The sequence below is a fragment of the Meleagris gallopavo genome, chromosome 28 (assembly GCF_000146605.3).
Source record: "Meleagris gallopavo isolate NT-WF06-2002-E0010 breed Aviagen turkey brand Nicholas breeding stock chromosome 28, Turkey_5.1, whole genome shotgun sequence".
NCBI lineage: Eukaryota > Metazoa > Chordata > Aves > Galliformes > Phasianidae > Meleagris > Meleagris gallopavo.
The window spans coordinates 2,603,210-2,624,533 of NC_015038.2; the positions used below are offsets into that span (position 1 = coordinate 2,603,210).

At 49.4% G+C, this 21,324-nt stretch overlaps 1 protein-coding gene across 2 annotated transcripts; it reads right to left on the reverse strand.

Moving 5' to 3' along the window:
- Positions 1-1,859: 1,859 nt before the first annotated feature.
- On the reverse strand, positions 1,860-21,292 carry SLC26A9 (solute carrier family 26 member 9). 2 transcript variants are annotated; one of them, XM_010724197.2, is made up of 21 exons: positions 19,030-21,292; positions 14,834-14,960; positions 13,759-13,898; positions 13,347-13,457; positions 12,947-13,122; positions 12,624-12,788; positions 12,210-12,362; positions 11,747-11,829; positions 11,349-11,496; positions 10,540-10,653; positions 10,026-10,103; positions 9,635-9,730; positions 7,963-8,069; positions 7,196-7,265; positions 6,874-6,966; positions 6,328-6,444; positions 5,561-5,878; positions 5,276-5,330; positions 4,750-4,895; positions 3,903-3,980; positions 1,860-3,654 (listed from the first exon to the last, which is right to left on the reverse strand). In XM_010724197.2, the coding sequence occupies exons 2-21, from the start codon at positions 14,956-14,958 to the stop codon at positions 3,607-3,609; spliced, it is 2,421 nt and encodes an 806-aa protein (XP_010722499.1). In that variant the 5' UTR covers positions 14,959-14,960; positions 19,030-21,292; the 3' UTR covers positions 1,860-3,606. The 2 variants fall into 2 exon arrangements, with proteins under 2 accessions (XP_010722499.1, XP_010722498.1); XM_010724196.2 differs by having other exon boundaries at positions 14,834-21,292.
- Between the last annotated feature and the right edge of the window lie 32 nt (positions 21,293-21,324).

Here is a 21,324-nt window from a genome sequence, read left to right on the forward strand (position 1 = left end):
CGGCGGACTTCGACCGCCACTGCCTCCCGCTCTCGCTAGGAGGCGGACGGACGTGGCCGCGGACCAATCGCCTCGCGGCTGCTCGAGGAGTTGGCCAATGGGAGGCGCGGTCCCGCCCTCTGCGTGAGGTATCTTGGGAGTTGTAGTTGTGTGCTGTTGGCGTGGAGGGAAGTGCTTTTCTCCTGTGTGTGCGCTCGCTGAAAATTGAGCTTTTTATCCAGGAGTGAGCTGTGCCACGGGGCTGCTGGCAATGTGACAGAGTGATGTGGTGAAAAACGGGTGTCTTTGTGGGGGAGTAAGCCGCGCTGTGGCAGCGGAGATGTCTGGCAGCAGCAGGCCTCATGCTGAGGGGATTCAGGCCCTCAGGAGGTTCAGACCTCAAGAGGTTCAGCCTCTCAGCTTCCAGCAGCTCCACAATCCACCCCAGCCACATCTCCTTGACTCTCACAACATTTTTTCCTTCCATATGTGTCTCCCAATGTTCCCCCTCGCTCTTCCCAGCATTAGAACACATACCTCCTGTCTGGTTTCACCATGGAGCATGATGGAAAACATGTTCCTTCTTTACAGCAGCGTTGTGCTGAAGGGTTGCATTGTTTTATCCCATAGCATCAATGTTTCTGAGGTGCTAAATGCCAGCTGGGAGCTACCAGAAAGCCTCAAAGCAGCAGCAGAAGCGAGTGATTGTTCAGACATTCTTTATTATAAAAAAGAAAAAAAAAAGAAAAAGAAAAAAGAACAAAACCAATATTAAATTAAATAAATTACAAACATTCTGAGCTGGTTATACATCATGAGTTTATCGGGGGAGGCTTCAGAGCTGTTACATACCATCAGCAATAAAAGGACACTGAATTTAAGATTTTCTACCCCAGTATAAATTGGAGTTACCCTCACTCTCCTGACCAGGACACGGAAATGAAGACATTGTTGAGCTTCCAGTGGTTCTATCTGTCCACGTTGTCACCAGAAGTAACCTGTGGCTACCAAAAGGAGGAATCATTTTTCCTGGGCTGTCATCACTGTATGCCAGTGCTCATATTGCAAGGAGTCTCCCTTGAGATCCCATCTGTTATGTTGTAGGAAACAAAATCTATTCTTCATGCACAGCCTGTTGCTCTGAGGTTTCCTGTGTGAGGTCTGGCAGATCCTGAGGAATCAGCCTCCTCCAACTAAACATGAACGAGGAACTGGAAACTGCAATTTTCCTTGTTTGAAGCAAAGCGACCTCAGAGATACAAAATACTGACTGCTTACTGTAGAATAGCTTCGTGTACCATTGCACCAATTTCTTTTTTTTTTTTTCAAATGAGTGAATAAAAGGAACTCTCAGGCAGTAGCAAAACAGCGTGAGTAATCACCCTCAAAGATAAGACAATTCAGCTCTTGTTTTCAGCTTGTACAACAAAACACAGTTCTGGAAAAAGCACTGCTGTCTCTGATCAAAATAAGTAATAACTATTAGTAGGTGGCTTTTTTCTTTTGGGAAAATAACTTTCTTTGGTGTTATTACTCTCGTGCACCACATAATCCGAAACTGAGGTAGAGAAATGGTGGCTTAGTTTAATGAGATGTTACATAAAACCAAAGTGGCAGGTCGTGATGTGATTACCTGTAATGGTTGTCTAGCTCTGATGGTACATGAAGCTCTATTTTCCTTAAAAATGGGACATCTGGCAGCAATAGGGAAGCTCTGCTTTTTCTGCCCAGAAGGCCTTCCAGCAATGTGTTAATGAATCAACTCAGTATGTCCCTTGAAATTGTATGCTAAAGCTTGTTTATCTTTTTAAAGTCGTGGAGCAATAAAATCAAAATGAGCTTTAAAAATATAATTTGCTTTGATTATTAAGGCTACTTTCTTTTTTTTTTTTTTTTTCCATTCATGGAAGTATAACAGACTGTTCAGTTTTGCTTGTTGACTCTTGTCTTTATCCCAGTGCTGGAAATACTTTGTAGGAGGATTTGAAAATCAAACAGAAAAAGCTGCATTCGTTGCAACTGAAGACATACTAAATTTTCTATGGCCTTACTTTCATCTAAGCCATATTTGAGGTTGAAATGCACTGAAGAAGGGTCCCTTTAACTCCTGGCTTCTGCTTAGATTTTTTCAGGCTTTAGATTGTTATCTTGTCATTTCTGTCACAATATCAGCACTGGGTAAGAAGGGAAGATGTCAGAAAGGGAAATTAAAATAGCACTTGTTATAAGCATCTCTCAAATATAAAAGAATGCCAGATTTCTAGAAATGATTAAGATCTCATCTGTCTATCTCTGGTTAGAGCGTCAGGCTTGTTTGCCTGAGAGGTAGATGGTCCTGGTATTATCAATCTGAGATGAATTTTAATGAAAATCGTCAAATACGCAGTAGAGAATTGTTACAGAAATATCACCTATAAAAAAGAGTGTTCCCTTGCTGCCTGAGTGACCATTTGAGAGCTCGTCATCGGAAGCCCTCCATAGTGCAGGTGTTACAGTTGCAGATACAAAATGGGCTGAAATTTTCAACTTGCTGCCCTGGATCCAGGACTTTACAAGAAAGAGATTCCTCGCTGTCCCTGCATTTGCTTTTTGTGGTCAAAACGACTTCGGAAAAAATATATATAGATGTATATATATCTCCACAAAACACTAATCCACGTACCAGGCTGAATCATTTAGATACTGCAGTCAACAAGATGGAAAGAGAGGCAGAACACCCTTGGAATTAATGCTTTCATGACATGCACAGTCTAAAAATTTTATCTGCAGCCCGGTTCAGACAGAAGGAAGATGCCTAAAAATGTCAGGAGGGATTTTAACTACAGCCTGAGTTCTTCTGAACACATACTGACTTACTGGGCAGGCAGACCAGCGTGCACACACAGCACACCTTGACAGGGAATTCATACTCCCAATTATAAGCTAGTCCTATTAATAAGTAAAAATATAATCTGGAAAATAGCCCTCCTGAGATACTGCACCAGGGTGTTTAGGGTGTGAGAAACACAGCACTGATTGGAAGCTATGGTTTCTGGGTCACACAGAGAGCAGTGCAGGGGCATGGAGAAATGTGGGGGAACACAAAGGTTGGCACCTGCAGTGCAGGCACCCCGACAGTCAGTGCACATTTTGAAACAACATTACCTTACAGGCTGGACCTTGCAAAAGCTGTTTTTGCTTGTGATTCAAAGCCGTGAGAGGCTCGCAATATTTGCTTAATTTCATTTCATTGGGAAAAGAAGAAGGAAGGAAGAGAAAGAAGGGGGTTGCCCAAATGATGTAATGCCTCTGTGGGCAGAAGATTGTGACTGTGTGAGACAAAGGCAAGCATGTGGCAAAACCAACTGATCATCCCATGTGCTGAGGCATCTGCCATCAGGTGAGCTTGCTTCTCTTCTGTGATTAATAGGTGGCATTTCCTGAGTTCCTGCTCCGTGGTGTTCTGTTGTCTGCTCCAGAGGCCATTTCTCTGAGCACCAGAAGCAGAGCAGGAGGAGAAATTTACCAGTTCAAGAGGTGTGATGACCTCTTGCTTTGCAAACTCTTTGTATTCCTGGGAAGGAGTGCAGCTCTTCATGATGGGATGGGAGAGAGGAGGCTGTCCAGGAGGGTTTATCAGCACGAGGCTCACAGCGCTGTCTGTGTCTCTGAATGGAACATGCTTCCAAACATCTCCTAGAGGGCACACAAGGCGTGCTGAGTTAGGGCTGGTGCCATGGCAGAGCACAAAGCAAGTGTTTCAATCACACAGAGAAATGTCAGCTAAAGCCCCAGCCCTTCCCTGGCCTCCTTCTTATAATAAGGGGGTCAGCATCAGGCAATGCCTCCTCCTGGGGAACTGCCTCCTGATTCAAGGTAGAATGTCCCACCTGGTCTCCCTCCTGCCCACAGGTGAAGAAGTGACCCAAGGCACTAGGACTGACCTCCTCCAAGTTTGTGAACTCCGAGCTGCTTTCATCCACAGACTCATCGTAGATGGAGAGTTCTGTCTGATTCGGCCTCTGGGAAGGAAAGAATCAAATTCATGAATTAAGAGAGTTCAGGGACAAACACAGTGAAAGAAATGAGTAGCCCACGCGTGCCCAAAAGGAAGTGCCCAAGCAGAAAGGGCACAGGTGGAATCTTGTTGCAGCTGTTTATCATCACTGACTGAGCTAGCACTTCCATATCACTGCAGAGATAAGGCACACGTAAACTTATTCTTATGAGATAACTGAGTAAAACTGCCCTGGTTCTAGCCCTGGTTATTATGCAATAAACCAATGTATGTTTGGGAAATAACCTATCTGACCCTCTGTTGTCAGCATGTGCCATATTCCTGCTTTGACCTTTTCTCTTCCTACCAAGGGAAGCATTCATGGATGTTCAAGGGCAGGTGCATTTGCTTTGCCTCCTTTTGCAGTGGCCATATTCTGCTCTTGAGAGCAGTTGCATGCTCCAGCCAACGCCAAACAGAGAGCACAGACCTGGCACTGCTCTATGGGCCTCTACCAGCTGGGACAACATTCATCTCCCAGCTTGGGCCTTGCAGAAAACATTTACACTTCTTACTTCCATTTAATGCAATTCAATCAGCAGGTGCTTGGCTCGTACATGAAAATTCGGATACGAAATAGTTTGTTGGATTTAGATCTTTACCGCTTAAGATAAACTAGAACGTTTACTATGTGCATTAGTGAGATTTTGTTCTTCCTTTGTGCTGGCACAGTGTATGGACTTAACAGTACAGTACTGTGAGGTGGAGAGAAAGGAAATGGGGAGCAAATGTACCTCTTCTAAGATGGGTGGGTGGACGACTTCTTTGATATTTGCCAGTGCGAACAAAACAGCATCGTGGATGGTCAGGAAGATGTGTTTTCTGTCCAGGCCTCCTTCTTCAAAAACACCACCTGTGCTAATGTCGTTGTACACCTGGGCTGGGGAAAAGAAAGGTGCGTGAAGCAGGGTGAGAGCAAAGAAGGAAGCCTTCAAAAGCAACATGGCTGATGGCGGCTCTCTGAGGTAGGGCAAGCCCAGAATGCAGTTTGCTGAATTATCCTATTGCCAGTCTATTTTTCTATGTGCTAAAGGCAGAGATTTTCCAGTAATACCACTTCCCAAACGAAAGAACCTATTATGCAGACAGAGAACAGTGTTTCTCCTTTGTTTCTTCTGTTCTTTCATCTGTTCTACTCTTTCATCTGTTCTGATTTAGTCCTACGAAGGGATGACAGCTAGCAAAGTTTGCATGAAGAAAACAAAAAAGCCCCAAAATGGAGAAAATGCACATGGAAATGTGCTCTTCATGGATTCTTACCATGCACGTTTGCCAAGAACACTTTAATCCCAATCTTCTGATAGCTGGAACACAGCTAGAAGGGATGAGAGGGCAGAGAAAGGATTAATAACACTGCTGCTCTGGCTTTGTGTTTATACATTAAGTCTTTTATCCAAGGCTTTACACGTGTCCTGGGAATGCTGAAGGAGAAACTCACACAAACCTCCGATTGAGGAGGGTAAACATCTTTATCTAAACTGCACAAGGGAGTGGAAAGTACTTGGGTGGTAAGGAGCCTGGCTGTGTTCGTAGCAGAGGACTCACCTTGCCCAGTGCTTTTGTGCCCATGAGGTCAACAAAGCACACCCCACTCATGTCCAGGATGATGGTGTGGAAGCTGACGTAGGGCGGTGCCGTGGCCATGGGGTCACCATCTGCAGTTGACATGTCCCTGAAGGTGCTTCCTTGTAGAGTGGTGGTGCTGCCCAGCTCGCTGGAGGTGTGTACCTGCCTGGTGCCGTTGGCAGGAGGGCAGAACGTGATGTAAGAGATGCTGGCGCCGTTAGCAGTCGTCTGGTTGTTGTTGGTGTCCGTTGGAGAGGTGCTTTCGAAGTCTTTCTGGAGCTCTTGCAATGATAAGGTCTATGGGAAAGCAGAGGTAAGCAGACAGGCAGGACTGCTGCTCTTTGTGAGCCAAGAAACGCTTTCTTTTTTGCACTGAAGTAATGCAGGATCTTTTCAGACACTGAGAAAGGATGACTGGAAATGTGCTTCACAATGGAAGGATTTGAGCTGAAATGCTGACATAGGTACATCCTTAGGGCAAGTCCACATTCTAGCAAAAGAAACTTTCTTGCTGTCATTCCAAACTTGCTATCTCTACATTTTTCCTGCTTCCAGCCATTTCCAGTTGTCCTGCACATAAACGTTTTGACTACTGGGAGAAATGGAACTGTGGGTGGGAAGGAAAGAGTGCAAGTAGTGGTAAATGTGACTGGGAAGACCGTACAGAAAATCATACATTGAGAGGAGCTCTCTGATGGAGACCTGGGGAGTTTTGTTCAGCAACACTAGCACCCAAACTGAGTTACCTTGTTCTGCCTCAGTAAGAATTTTGGTGGCTTTGTTGATGGTTGTGCTGTCCCCTTCTCCTGCCATTTCACGTATTTCTTCCTGGCTAAGTACACTTTCCCAGGATCCACTCCAGTCTGCAGAAAAGAGATTTTCTCTGAAAAAGCCTCTTCAGCCCCAGAATCAGGGATCCCCCCGAGCTTTCCTGGCCTGTGGCATGCAGCACAAGAGGACAGCAGCAGCAGTTGTGCACAGGAGGTGACAGTGGTGGCAACCAGACAGCAGCACCATGTCCTGCAACGCAGGGTGGGCACGTGCATGGAGAGACACGTGCAGTAGGGCAACTGCTTTGGCAGAGCCTGGAGGAGGAGACTTGCCAAGATGCAAATATAACCTCTAAAGTGAGATCTAAGAACAGATCAGAGAGAAAAGGGCAGAAGAGTATGTCTCTTGATCTACAAGAGCATGATGATCCTTGGATTAATTATCTCAGCCTGGCAAGACAGGAGAGAGCAAGGGCTATTTGGGATTGGCTGCAAGCAGGAATTTCTCAGGGCATTGCTCACCTTGGCTATAATCTTCTCGCGGAATATCTCTGAGTTGGCAAAATACAGTGGCGAGCAGTAGGTCACAATTTTAATGCCGTTGAGTTCGTGTACCTGCAAGAGAGAGGAGAGCTCAAACCAGATGTGGTGGGGCTGCGTGGGGTGCAGAGTGGTCGGGGCTTTGGGCAGCGGATAATTGGGAAAGCCAAGGTGAAGGGCAGCCCTGAAACAAACAGCAAACAACCTCACTGGGACAGAAACCTGGGCTTGGGCCTCCTGGTCACATTGGGCACCAAAGGCAAAGAACAGCTTCCTCTCTGAGGATATTTTAACTCCTGCTTACCTTGTTGTAAGCTTTGGGGTTCTTGTAGATGTCCATGGATGTTACTTGGCCGAGTGCAGAACCGTTCCGGCTGGGAGAAAAATCCAACCAGAGTTAGAGAAGATCTTACAGAAGAAGAAAACTGCTTCTCTTTGTACCCATCACCAGGATTTGAAGCACCACTTTAGGAACATGCTCAGATTTCAGCCCTGCAGAGCCTGTTTGGATGCTGGCAGAACACAGCCAACCCACAGGACTGCCTTGCTCACCAGGGAAAGACCCAGCACAAGGCTGCAGAGCAGCCAGGCAGCACTTCAGCTGGATCCCATGCTTGGCTGCAAGCCTGCTCCTGGCAGGGCTCCCCACCCCAGGGGCCAACTGGCTTTACCTGAGCTCCCAGTCTGGGAGGTGTTAATGAAGGGCTTTGTGGATTAAAAATAGCGCTTCTCTACACATACATGGGGCTCTTTCTATGAGCAGCACTGCTGGGAACTATGCAGGTAGCTTTTCTGGCTGAGGTGAATACCTTCTGACATCCCCCTGCCTTGGGATGTGCACATCGCTAACCGTGCACAGGAGTGGGAATGCAGGCAGTAAATTAGCGTCTGCCATTCCTGTTTGCACATTCCAGGGGCTGAGGAGGACACCTGCACTCCCCCAGGCTCACATTGCACGTTCCTTCGAAACACAGGCCAGAGGTTGCTTATGAAAATAACCTACTGCTTATTATTCTGCAGCTGGGAGATGTTTCCTTCTCTTTAGGTTTTTGGAGCTATGGTGGTACTTACAACTGGGTATGGAAAACCACGACCAGCACGGAAAATCCCACACCCACTGCGACTCCGTAGGGCAGGCTCAGGAAGAAGGCAGCCAGAAAGCTCACCAGCCAGACCAGCTGCAGAAAGAGAAGGGCAAGGCATGGTTATTCTGCTGTGCCCGGGCTGGAGCACAGCGAGGGATGGAAAATGGCTTGTGCTGATATTCGGGACCCAAAGAACAGCACAGCTGAGGATCAAAAGAATGCTGCAGCTATTCTAATTACACTGCTTATTGCATGTTTTCGTGTGAAGCGTCGCTGCTGGGAAGCTAGCCAGAAGCCCCAGCTTTTCAGCTGTAAAGCAACCAGTGTAATTCTTCATAGCTGCATGACCCTCCGTCACTCATTCAGCTCAAAAAGTCTCAAGAAAAGGCTCCTGCAGATCAGACCATCTGCTGCTCAGCAGCACTCCCACCCCCGGGAAAGCTCCTGCTGTCATTCAGGGCGTTTGGAAGGAATGAGCATCGATCTGCAAACCACCTGAGAGCCTGCTGTAAATGACCTGAGCACAGAGCAGATCTGATGACAAGGTGTGACAGGGCATAGCAAAACCTGCTCCACCTCTCAGCTCACAGTCCTGTCATCTGTCATTTTTATATATTAGCACGTGAGCATCTCCATCCACATGAAATTAGTCCTCTATAAACGTGCCTTGTGAGAATTATTATCAGGGGATTATAAGCTCATCTTCAAGACTATGAGGAGTTAACTTTGATCTTAGTCAAATCAGGGTGATTTTGATAATTTCAGCATCTCAATATCAGATTAAGAATGATGCCTTTACATGGGAATTCTCTCCATCTGGACTGGACACAGGAGTGTGCCTATGGAGCAATCTGTGTGATTAGCACCAAAACACGACCGGACCTGAGGTAATGGACACCAATGGGCTGACAACACCCAGAAGTGGTATTCCCCAGTTTGGGACAGGAAGGGCATTGAATCTAGTTCAAATTCCAGGAAGATTAAGGTCAGTGGAGCGCAGTTCACCCCAATGGCATTTGCTTTGTCCTCACTCTCTTTGCACTGAAGGCAGCTTGTGCCTACTGGGAGCTCTGTGCTGGACAGAGTGCCTTCACCACACATCACAGAGCTCAGCTGGGACTGCTCACCCATCTCTGTTTGAACAGCGTTTTGGGAAAGCTGTTGATGACTCAGTTCAGCCCCTTTGGACTCGCGATGTCTGCGATAAGGCAGTGCACCGGGTCCCGACAGGATATTGGCTCGGTGTCCACGCACACCACTCAGCCCTGGGAGCCCTGTTCAAACACTGTCTTTTTATGTCAGACATTTCCAAATTCCGTTCTCGCTCCCCCTCACGCCACCCCCTTGGGTTTATACATCAACCAGTGCCTGGAGTCCTTATCGCTGCGAAGGGCTCTCCTCACCCTGGAGGGCTATTGTGTGAGTTTTTAAGTCATGACTCCTAGATATTGAGCAGGGCCGGTTTGGCTAGTTCTGGGCAAACAGGCTCCTGCCGATGATTGGCATTTAAAAAGAGCAGGTAATAGTTCAGCCTCCATGATATGTGGCCAGGCCACGGCTCCGGACCACTCAGAAGTGGATGGAGCACAGCAGTGGAGCAAAACCCACTTTCCCCAGGAGGGATCCAGGGGTCTCCCCACGCACCCCCAGGCACTCACGCAGTCCAGCTTGCTCTTCTTCCACAGGTAGAAGGGGTCAGCCAGCTGCTTGAGGGAGTTCTTCAGGTTGACAGCGATGAGGGCTCCCAGGACGGACTGTGGAGGGGAGGGCATGGTGTTACCCTGTGCACGGTGCTGAGCGTGTGCCACATTTCACAGCAGATGCTTTCCCAGCCCGCCAGCAGAAGATCACAAAGATCATGTTTGGAGCATGATGGTTTAAAAGATCATTGTTTCCTACAGACAGGACCCCAGCCCATAGCAAATCATGCTGTGCAATGGTTTGCATCAAGCAAGGCTTGATGAGTTCTCTGAAGCAAGGCTGAGCATTCTCCAGCATGGAGAGGTTGAGATGCTGCTGCTGCACTTTTTGCACATTTGTTCACCTTACCTTTGGAAGAGGCTCAAGATAAATTCCCAGAGAAAGCATGGTCACCATAACCACCAATGCCACAAAGAAACTTGCCACCTGTAGAAAGGAAAAAAAACATTTCATTAAACATCAGAGTCTTCCTGAACCACCTCCTGGTCCTTGCTCTCCAACTGCTTCAGCCAACACTGGAGCTGGGCACTGCAGGACTGTGTGAGCAGCCATTGCCTCTGAGAAGCAGGCTAAAATTTCCCACTTCTCACAGACAGCCCAAAGCTTCCCTCATGTGGGAGCTCTGCTCTGCTCTGCTCAGTCTGAGCAGCCAGAGTGGGAGCACACATTGACAGCCCTACGTCTGTGATGGGTCCAATGAACCGTGCAGGGAAAAAATGGGGTTGGTGGAGTAAATTTTGTATTTAAATTGTATTAGCAATGTGAAGAACTCCTACATGGAGCTTTTTCAAGCCTGCAGTGATGTCATTCTGGCAGCATGCACCTCTGCAGGGATTTGCATTGAACATGTGGGAGTACTAACTTGTGATTTCCCTCCTGCCCCATCCACAGCGAGAGTAACAGAGAGAGCGCAGCAGATGACGTGGATTTTGAAGAAGGATCCAAAGAAGTTACTGCAGCCCAGGGCCAGCATTTCCTGTGGAGAAGGAGGAAGACAGTCATCTCAGTAAGCAGCTCCAGTCCTGCCCTGTAAAGATGTTTGAGAAGAGAAACACAGCCCCCAGCTCCTATTCTCTACAGTGTATCCCAGAGCCTTTCCTTTCAAGAAGAGCTGAGATGGGTTCCAGCCACTGTGGCAGGGCAGCCTGGAAGCACCATGCCATACAAACATGTTGTCAGTTGTTGACACACTGAGGGCAGGGCTTCGTGTGGTATGCGTGGCTCTTACTGAAAGCTACCACTGGTGCCAGTGATGACAGGAGAGGATTATTTAATGTCCTGCCTCTCACAGTATCTAGGTGACACACCAGGAATCCAGGCCCTCGTCTGCTCTATAAGAAACACATGTGCTTCACCGTGCTTCAACAACCTGCAAAAAATGCCATCTGGGCCACAACCTGGGGCTGAAGTCTCAGCTCTGGAGGGAAAGCAAAGCAGTGAGCTGAAGCTATGTCTTTTCTTCCTTTTGACAGTGCCTCTCCCACCTGTAGGAAATGGATCTGCCATGTCCTTTCGGCCTCTGCCTGGCAGGCTGCCACGTGCGTGGGAGAAGCACGTACATTTTGAGCAGCCACAGCTTGCATTTGCAAGCTTCCCATTCATGCAGCAAGGTCTTCCTTTCACGCTGAGAGCCAGGGGAACATTCCTGCATCTCTCCAGAGCAAGCTTTACCTGGTTGGGGTCCACATCATAGCCATGCTTGGCTGCAAGCGTCCTCCCCATGGCCAGGTTGATCACGTAGCTCACGATGGCGAGTGAGAAGGCTGTGCCAATCATGTCCTTCCACTTGCTCACCAGGGGCAGGGTGGGCTCTGGGAACCTGCATTCAGAACAGAGGAAAGAGGTGGTTGGGATGCTGGCATTGGAGGCAGGGATGTGTTTTTAGGAATGGTGTCTAAGCTGTGGGCAGGGTTAGGGGATGGTGGCATGGTGGAACAGGGCACAGCAAATCTGCCTGGAAGTTCTGAAAGGGGATTGTTGTAGAGCAGAGAGGGGTTTTCCAGGATGCGGAATAAGGAGGAGGAAGGGAAATTATTTGGATGGTGAGTCAGACATGCACACATGCTTACCCCATGCTGATCTTCCCAACCACTGGCATATTGTACTTTTCAGGCATCTTAAAGCTGCCAGAGATTGCAGTTGCAACTATTACCTGCAAATGCAGAGAGTAAAAGAGCAATAAGCAGAAAGAAGGTGAGCTCTCTCAGAAGCATTAAGTGGTGTTCCTGAGGCTGATGGTAGAAAATTAGCTCCAAATTCAGACTGGAACAGAAGGGAATGTCCCATGCAGGAATTTTGTTTCTCATGTTTGGCATTACCAGGATGCAGTTGCAGCCCAACAGGGATGAGCTGTGTTTCAAGGGTATCCTCCATGAGGATGGCCCAATTTCAGACTCCAGAGTACTGCACTGAGCATGGACATGCTATACTCCTCCAAAGTCCCCTTCAGAGCAGAATTGGGCATCCCAGGACTGAGATGGGAGAGAAGGTCTGTCTCCTGGAGGTCTGAGGGACAGCTCATGTGTCACTTACAATGATGATCTCCATGGGAATGGGCATCCGGATCTTTTTCATGTACTTCAGGTTGAGTTCCTTGACAACAATCAGAAGCACAGCACTGATCAGGGCATAGACCAGGGAGGCCACGTTGGTTTTGGGCAGACCTTTGCAAATATCAATGAATGTCTAAAGGGGAGAGAAGAGGAGAAGGTGTCATGGGACTCCAGACCCAATGGACAGCACAGTGGACAGTACTCATTATGGAATCACCTGCAAACACCCTGAGACGTGATGGGGCAGCACTGCAGGTGTGCAGCCAGCTGCGTTCCCCCTCCCTCCAGCCTTTCCCCTTCTCCCAGTCCCAGTTTCCCCAGCACAGTAACAGTGGTGCCTGCAGTGTGGTGGGGAGGAGGTACAGGGAAGGACCCTGTCCAAGCACCCACTTACATAGACGATAGCTAAGGGCCCGGTGTAAGACGGGACTGTCAAGCCGAAGACGTACTTGAGCACGGAGATGAGGATCTGCAGCCCTGCTGCTGTCATGAAGCCCCTGATGAAAGACTCTGACAGGTAGATAGCAACAAAGCCAAACTGCACGAATCCCAGGCACAGCTAGGGTAGGACAGACAAGGAGTTATTAGAAATGGGCCAGCCCCAGTAGGGCCACTTCCAGCGTCTGCTCCCAGCCCTCGCCTCTGCTCCAGGGAGGATGAATCCCTGGGGGTCAGCTTTGGACGGGGCACACAGCAGAGGCAGTGAAGAGTCCTTACTTGTATGATGGCAGTCAGGCAGGCTAGCGTGGCAGAGATCTCCAGTCTGGCTGCTTCCATGGCTGTGGTATTCACGCTTGTCTCATTGGTAGTGTGGTTGAAGTACTGGAAGTCCGACTCTGGAGCCAGCTCATGGCAGACGTTGCCAACAATAATGCTGATGACTGCAAAAGTACCTTTGGCACAACACAGTGATGTCAGTAGTTTGTTCTGGAGAGTGTCCTGCCCTGAAAAGCACTTGGACAGGTTAGGCTGTCCTGAACGAGTCACTCAGCCCATCAGGGGATCATGGACACCATAAGCCAAGCCTGCCCAAACATTGCTACTCCAGGACACACTGAGTATTCCCATCCAGTTGGTACTTAGCTACCCTGTGCAGAGAACTGCTCTGCAGACTCACCTGGGACCATCTGGTGGATACCGCCAAGGAAGAGGTATGTTATCAAAGGGAAGAAGGAGGAGTAGAGCCCGTTGACAGGAGGCAGGTTGGCCAGCAGTGCAAAAGCCATCCCTGGGGAACACAAGGGGAAGGTGCAGGTCAGCCTGGTCCGAGCAGCCCCTGCCCTGCTCGTGCTCTATTCCTGGTCCTGAGGATGCTGACAGTCCCAGAGCTAAGCACTATATGGCCAGTGTGGGTGATGCTTTCCAGGCAGAGCTGGAAGGGGAAGGGTTCCAGAGGAACATACAGGGACAACCAAATAGGAGGGAGAGCTTGGGTTTGCATGTGCCAGCAGTAACGGAGGTAACCCCGACAGACTGCGCATCCTCTGTGCTATCCCCTCTCAGTGATAGGGAAAGCTGTTGCTTCTCACCTTGTGGCACTTGGATTGTCCCCGCACTGACCCCACCGAGAACATCAGGCAAAATGTACTCCTTGATTTTATACTTGGGAAGCCATACAAGTATTGGGAACAGGCTGAAGAGAATGAGCTTGAATCTGGAAGCTGAACATCTGGAGGAGACAAAATATGCAAAGAAGTAGAGAAGGAAGGAAGTAATCAGGGACATGAGCAAGGAAGGAAACAAGGAAGCAAGGAAGGACTTTCTGAGCAATGTCTCAGCCTTTCCCCGATACCAAATCCTATGCCCAGTGTTTTGGGCACAGCCCTTCCATGCAAGTGCAAGGCTCTTGCAGTTAGCAGCTGGCTGTGCCATGGAGGATTATTGTGGGAAGTCCTGGGAAGTCCCCAGCGCTTCACAGCTCTGAAGGGTTTGGCTGCCCAATATCTTGAGTCTTTATTTCTAGTACAAAAGGTGTGACACAGCTCAGAGATTGACGGGGCAGTTGTGCAGAGACAAAGATGAACTTCTGCAGGTGTTTGGTCAAAAAACCCAAAGTATGTCAGAAAGAACACTGTTTCTGAGCTGACACATGCAGCTTCTCACACCTCTGCCTGCCAGCATGTGTGCGTTCCTTCCCTGTACCACTGCCTTCACTCTTCCAGGGAGCAGAGTGAGATTTCCAGGACAACAATCAGCAGGATTATTCATCTTTCTTTAATGGAAGCGAGTACAGGAGCTGACAGAAGGAAATCCCAGCTGGAAAGCTTAAAGAAATAGTCTACTTGCTCATACCTGTATCGCCATTTACGCTTTTTTCATTATTAGTAAAATTTGGAAAACAGCAACTCAAATCCCCAAAGCAATTGGTGCAAACCTTTCTGCTTCTGTGCCTTACAGTGTAGCAGCTGAGGCAGTGAGAACAGCATCCTGCTCCACTTGCTTCTGCACCACGTGTGTTTTTCCCATGCTTTTCATTCATCAAAGACCGCGGAGGTTTCCCAGGATTAAAATCTGAACTATGTCCCCAGGTCCAAATAATAACCCAATTCCAGACCAGCTCTGCTGTAGTTTTGCCCCATGAGTAGAGATAGGATTCTGTGTTACCTGAAAAGGTTTTTCAACTTTTCCCCAACGGGATAACTTCTGCTTTTCTTCTCAAACTCTTCATCAAAGAGGCTGACTGAGTACGCAGGGCGTTCGATGGCATAGCGGGGTCTGGCGTGGCTCATCTCTGGATCATTTAAATGTTTCCCAAAAAAAAAAAAACAACAAGCAAAGCCAAGAATGTGACTGGAGCTGTCCCCACCTGCAGTATAACAGACCGGACACCTCCAGCGTCTGGGAGCCCTCCCAGAACATCTCCACCCTAAATAGTTTCCCTATGCGCAGAGGCAGGCGCTGGGAGTGGCTTCTCCAGCACTGGGGACTGCTGCTCCCCATGAGCCTTCCCCAGCTACTTTGAGGTGATGCTAACGAGGGATGCTGTGTGAAGGGGACAGAGCCCACCCTGCACAGGTGTTAGACTCAGTTCTGCCCTTTTTGCCTTAGGCAGGTCACTTGAGCCATCTCGTGCCTCAGTTTCCCCACCTGCCAACAGGGTTGGCACAGCTGCACCGCATGCTCCTATACAGCAGACACCGGTGCTGTGATGAAGTCTTGTTCCCATCCAAAGTGTCCCTGTTTTGCTGCCCACTGCACTCAATCACATTCAGCAGCCTTCCTAAGTCCCCTTTGCCTTGAGAGGCTGTTAGGTTGTCCTGGATCTATTCTAGGAAGCGATGCACGGAAAGATAACTGTTGCTAATTTGTTTCAGTGATGATGTTGCTGAAGCATCCTGATGGACTAGTCCCGAGCAGTATCTGGGTCTTACCAAAGAAGCTGAGGAACTTCAGAAAGCCCTCATTTTACCATGACTGGGTAGAGGGGAGAAACGTTACAAGTTGGGAAGTCTGAGGGTGGAGAGAGGAAGTGGTCAGGCGTGGATTGGGGTATTGGTAATGATCTGTGGCACAGCAGTGATGTAAGTGGGTCGTTGCCCAACACAGGAGCAAAAGAGGGGGTGGAAAAAGCAGGTGATTCAGACAGGAGCGTGGATCAAGAAACAACATCCAGGTTGCCAAGGCCGCGTGGAGCGATCTGAATCCTCCCTCCCCTCTTTCCTCACTGCTTCCAGGTACCACTGAAGTCAGCACACATCCAGGATGAGCAAACGTTCCTGTGTAGGAGCGACTCTGCCAGCGCCGTGCGGATCCCTCCCTGGGTTGGAGGGCGTGAGCAGCACAGAGCAGGAAGGAACATGTGATGCATGCAGCCGAAACTTTGGGGGAATTTAGGTCAGCAGAATCATAATGCTAATGGGTTAAGAGAGGGAGGTCATCAACCCCACTGTTGTCTTAGGAATCACAGTGGCACCGAGGGCACCTTGTTGTAAACCAGCACCAGCAGTGCTGCGCTTGGGAATCCGGGCTCTGCTCCACACTGCCATGGCTCGTGGGACGCCCAGGAGCCCCCACTCTGGATGGCTCTGAGGGCCTGGTGATGTCCCTATAGCAGGCCCTCAGTCCTCCTGCATCCACAGGCACTGCAGCCACTGCCCTCTGCAGGCACACATCCACTGCCAGCTCTGCATCCCTTCCTACCAGGGTTGCCCTTCCCAGAGAGACTGATTTCTGTCTTCTGGAGGTTTGGTGCAGGCTGAGAACAAGCAATGTTCAAGGTTCTTCTCCACTCCCCACAGCAAAAACCCCTCTGCTCTTCTCATGTCGAGAAGATCCTGTCCCAGCTTCACAGCCTTGTTCCAGGTCCCAGCCCCACTCCTCTGCTTTAAATTTCCTATTCTCCCTCATAAACATTTTCTACTCCAAGTCCAAACCACACAACAAGCTTCTAAGAATGACAAACCCATCAGTTTTGGTCTCCCAGCTTTATTTCTCGGCTCCATCACTGCCCAGCAGCCTGCCTGCCATCAGACAGACTCAATCAGCCGATTATACCACAACTCTTTAATGAATTTCTCCCGCTGAGCAAATGTGCTGGCAATCAGGAATAATAATAAACAAGGCAAGAACAGAGGGGAAAATATCCCCATGATTAAATTCCATCTTAAACAAACAAGCTGATGATGTCAGCGTCTCGGACAGAGTCAAGTTCTTGACTTGGCTTATCACTGGCCTTGCCTTAGATCAAACAGCAGGTTAAACCTTTGAGATTTTGGAATTAAAGAGAACCAGCCGTGTGATTTCGCCCTGAACAAAGGCAGAACCAGCTGTCCTGGTGCTTATGGGTAAGACCACAGGGACAGTGAAACAATGCAATGCATGCGAGAAGGAAAGCAGAACAACAGCACGTTGTTGCCTCAAAGGCAACAGAGCTCTGATCCAGTATGGGCATGGAAATAAAGCACGGGGCTGGGGAAGAGCTCCAAGAGCAAAGCTCCCACGGCTCAGTGCCCAATACAAGCTGAGGCTTCAGGAAATCCATTTCTCTGTGTGCTGGCTGGAGTGGGTGGTGCTGAGAAATGTGTCATTGGCCCCGTGGATGAGCCCACTGAGCCTGGCATCTTGGACAGCTCGGGAAGCACTGGGGATGCAGCTGTGATGTGATACCTTGTGCAAGCAACAAGTGAAGCAGGACCACATCACTCCGAGACTGGGATGTGGGTGATGGGTGTTGTGCCAGGTCACAGCTGAGTCCCACCAGGACACACCTGGCTGCTCCCTGCCCTGCTGATCTCAAACCACTTCGTGTTTGCCAAGCACAGACTTTTCCTCCCAGCGTTCATCTCACAAGTGCACTTTCTGGGCTCTTATCTCCTGTCCCCGTGCTGGTGATAGCTTTGTTTGGGAAAAGTCACATTGAGGTTTCTGGTGAGTGTTGATAGGACCCATTGGCGTAACGCTGCTTTCCTGTACTGGCACAGCCCAGCAATGGGACTCCAGTCCAGTCAGTAGGAATCAGAATTTGGTGAGAGAGAGAACAACGTGATCTGGAGCTGTGTTGTGCACAGGGTAAGGGCCCAAACTCATCCCAGTATGGGAGTATGGCATTCAAGGAATGCCCATCTATAATTTACAGAGAAAAAAATCGGTGCTCTGGAAATACTGTTTCCTCCTTTTTTCTACCCCCTTTCCATCCCCCTTCTCCTTGCACAAGCATGTGCACACACAGATCTTCTGCTGACTGTTAGTGGAGGTCAGAGGTCTGGCCCCTTCCAAATCCTGGCTGGATCTTTGTTAGAAACATCTCTCTCCCAGCTGCATTGCCCAAGAACGGGCTGTAAAAAGCTGCTCTCCCCTACCCCAGGAAGGAGAGTCTGGCCACAGACAGCAAGCACAGGTGCAAGGGTTTGGTTGCGACACCAGGACAAGGTCTTGACTTCATCTGCTCTGAACCACTGCTTCCAGCTCCCACACAGCTCTGACTGCAGGTGCCATGGAAGCCCTGGGGCAATGCAACAAAAGGGCTCACATCTCTGAGGGACATGTGGGGAAGCTGTCACCTCTCCCCTGAAACCCTTAGATGCTCACTTGCTGAGATGGAGCATGGGAAAGGACAGGGTAGTTATGGTGCTGGGTGCTGCAATGCTAGGGGCTGTGGTGTTGGATGCTGCCATGCTGGATGCTCCTTGAGGCCGAGCTCTGCCTCAGCCTCACACCACACACCTGCATCTATCTCACACCTTCTCCCTTTCACATCTCCAATGTCCAGCTGGGCTTGCCAAACACGCAGGCAGGAAGAAGAGAAGGAGGTGGAGGTTTCTACCGTCAGTCAGCTCAGATATTTCAGAAGGATTTGATATAATTCTCCCCACTATCAACACCAGTCAGCCCTGCAGGTCCACTCCCATGTCCGTCACATTCTCCAGCCTCCTGGTATCAAGTCTGGCTGATGGCCCTCACCAACATCTCGTCACCAGGGCAGTGCCTTCAGTGGGGCTGTTTGGCTGGGTGCACCTTTTTGCAGTTAAATTCCCTTTGACCCAACTTGCATTTAGCTTTGTGTTGCCCTAGAGCTTATCTGTAGGAAGAAAGCACCTTGAAGAAGTGAGGTCAGATCTATAGCCCTACGTTTTTGGCATAAATATATTGGTAATAAATGCCTTTCCTAATAGTGCAGATAACTTGGGGAAGGGGAGGAGGCAGAAGTTGGGAACCAGTGATTGCATTGCTAGGGCTAAGCTGCCAGCTGCACGCAGCAGCATGCACTGAATGTGGGTTTGTAACTTCCTACTAATCTCTCCCCTTTGGAAATAGAAGAGGCTGATGCCAGGAGAGTAGTTCAGTGATGAAAAATATCCTACCCCAAAGAGGACTTTTAGCCTTGGCAAAGGCAGAATGACAGTCTACAAAGTCCAGCAAAGACTTAGCTGCTTCAATCCATTCTCCTTTCAGAGTTCAGGTTCCTTCTTGATGGCCAATGCAATAAATGCTGGGGAGACAAGAGGAGGAGGGAGACACGAGCTGGTCCTGCCTGACTGCCACGATGGATCTGCTGATGGCCTCAGCTCCATCATCCCTCTGAGCAGCCATCCTGTGCCCACACTCCTTCACTTTCATCACGGAGCAGCAGCCAGGCATGGAACCAATACTTTCTTTCCATTTAGATTAAACATTTGGGGTGTTTGGTGGGTGATTTCCATCAGGCAGATGGCTCTCCTCTTGTTTGGAGTGACCCAACCCAGTGCAGGCAGCAGTGCTGCGCTCCGCTCCCGTGCAGCACTCTGGAAATAGCCCTGGGCCGCTGCCAATGTTTGATGTACCACTTCACATGAGTTTCTAACCAAACTAGCTCTGCGCTTGGTAACCAGAATAATAAGATCTGCAGACATCTGCCAGCTACGGAAGGTGAAGCCAAAGTGGCTCAAAGGGAGCTTAAAGTAAAGTGCTGGTATTCGGCAGCCTGACTGCTGCTCCTTTTAATGTCACTGTTAATGCAGCAAATGCTGTGGGCACAGGGATCTGCTCTGTGTTGGCAGCAGGTTAAACAAGCCCAGATTTGGCCAGCTCTTTCCATGATGTGTTTGATCAGCCCGCACGCTCTCAGCTCCTGCCCTGCCCTCCGTGGCTCCTGCAGTTGCACCCAGTGCCGTGCCCAGGGGGCTGTGCTGTGCACGTGGAGCCCATCCCAGCCGGGAGAGCCACAGCAGCAAAGAGATTTGGAGCTAAGAAAAGGCACAGTGTGATGGCTCTGCGGGCCCAGAGCATCTATTGCCTGCAGCCCCAGCTCATTGCCTGCAGCCACTCCGCCTCGCCCTGCAGCAAGGACCCCTTCTGTCCTTCCCCTCTCTGATAGGAGACGAGAAAGGAGCCAGGATGGAGACTGGCTTTTGGGGTGTATCACCAGCTGGAGCTCCATGAGAGTGCTCCAGGAGCTGCCAGTTGCCCTGCTCTGAGCTGGTGGCAGTGCCTGGAGGTGTCACCTTGCTGCTGGCAGTGCTGGTTGCCAGCTCCTTGGCAGGCAGAGTGCAGTGTCTGACCTTAATGGCATTTGCTTCTGTTCCTAGGAAGCAGAGTGCCCTATCCCTTGGCTGCTCCCTCTGAATACAGAACTCTTGGGATGAGGAGGAGGAAAGGTTTGAAAGTGAAATTAGAAGCAGAAGCTTGGCCCTCATGAGTCTCTGCATGCCTCTGACACAGACCTCGCCCTCCGCCTTTGAAGAGCAGGTGGGCAACACAAATCCCAAAGGAATTAAAAAGTCTGCAGGCTGCAGCATTCTTGCACTGAGCCGGGTGCCTGCTGAGAGCTCCACAACACAAACAGCCACGGGTCAGCCGGTCCATCCTCCCCCAGAGGTAGAGGGTGGGAGAGCATTTCTTTGCTGGAAAGCTCTGCTCTGGGGCAGGTGTCACTTCAAAGGAGGGAAGGACAAGTCCCCAACTGAAGCTTTCAGCTTGCTTGCAAGTAAGGCATGGATATATTTTATTGGGGCAGAGAAGAAAGCGTCTTGTCTTCGTGAATAGCAGCGTACAGCAAAGGGAGGAATTCTTCTCTAGTCTGTATTTGAGGGATCCTGCCCAAAATGCACACCCATGCAATGGCACCAGGAGGAGATGCAGCCCCTGCACCCAAGCTCAGCCTGCCAGCATTCCCAACTCCAACAGTTCCTCCTATTCTGCCTGTGTGCCCACAGCCATGCAGTCATGCACCTGCTGTCCTAGGCAGCAAAGGCCCCTCACTCAGGCTGGATTCCTATGCACAGCGAGTGCTCCTCTCCCATTGCATAGATTTTGCATAGATCTGCACATACCTTCTTGCTACACCAGCACGTGCAAAGTCTAATCTGTGCTGTGACATCCTTGGGGCAGGGACCAGTTACAGATCCCATGCACAGGATGTTCTGCTAATAAGGATCACAAAACTGAGGGTCTCTCATCAGTACTGCTGCTCCTATATCAGGGAAATCCCCCCCATGGATCTCAGCAGGGGGCAGCCAGGATAAAAGGATAAGATGGCAAGATTTATACCAGCAATACCTAGTTCAGATATTTGGCTCTTTCAGCCTCTCTTCATAAATCAAGCTCCTGGATTGTAAGTGTTGCTAATTCTCCAGTAAATCTGCTGCCACAAATCCCCTTTGCAAAAAGAGGGAGGGGAA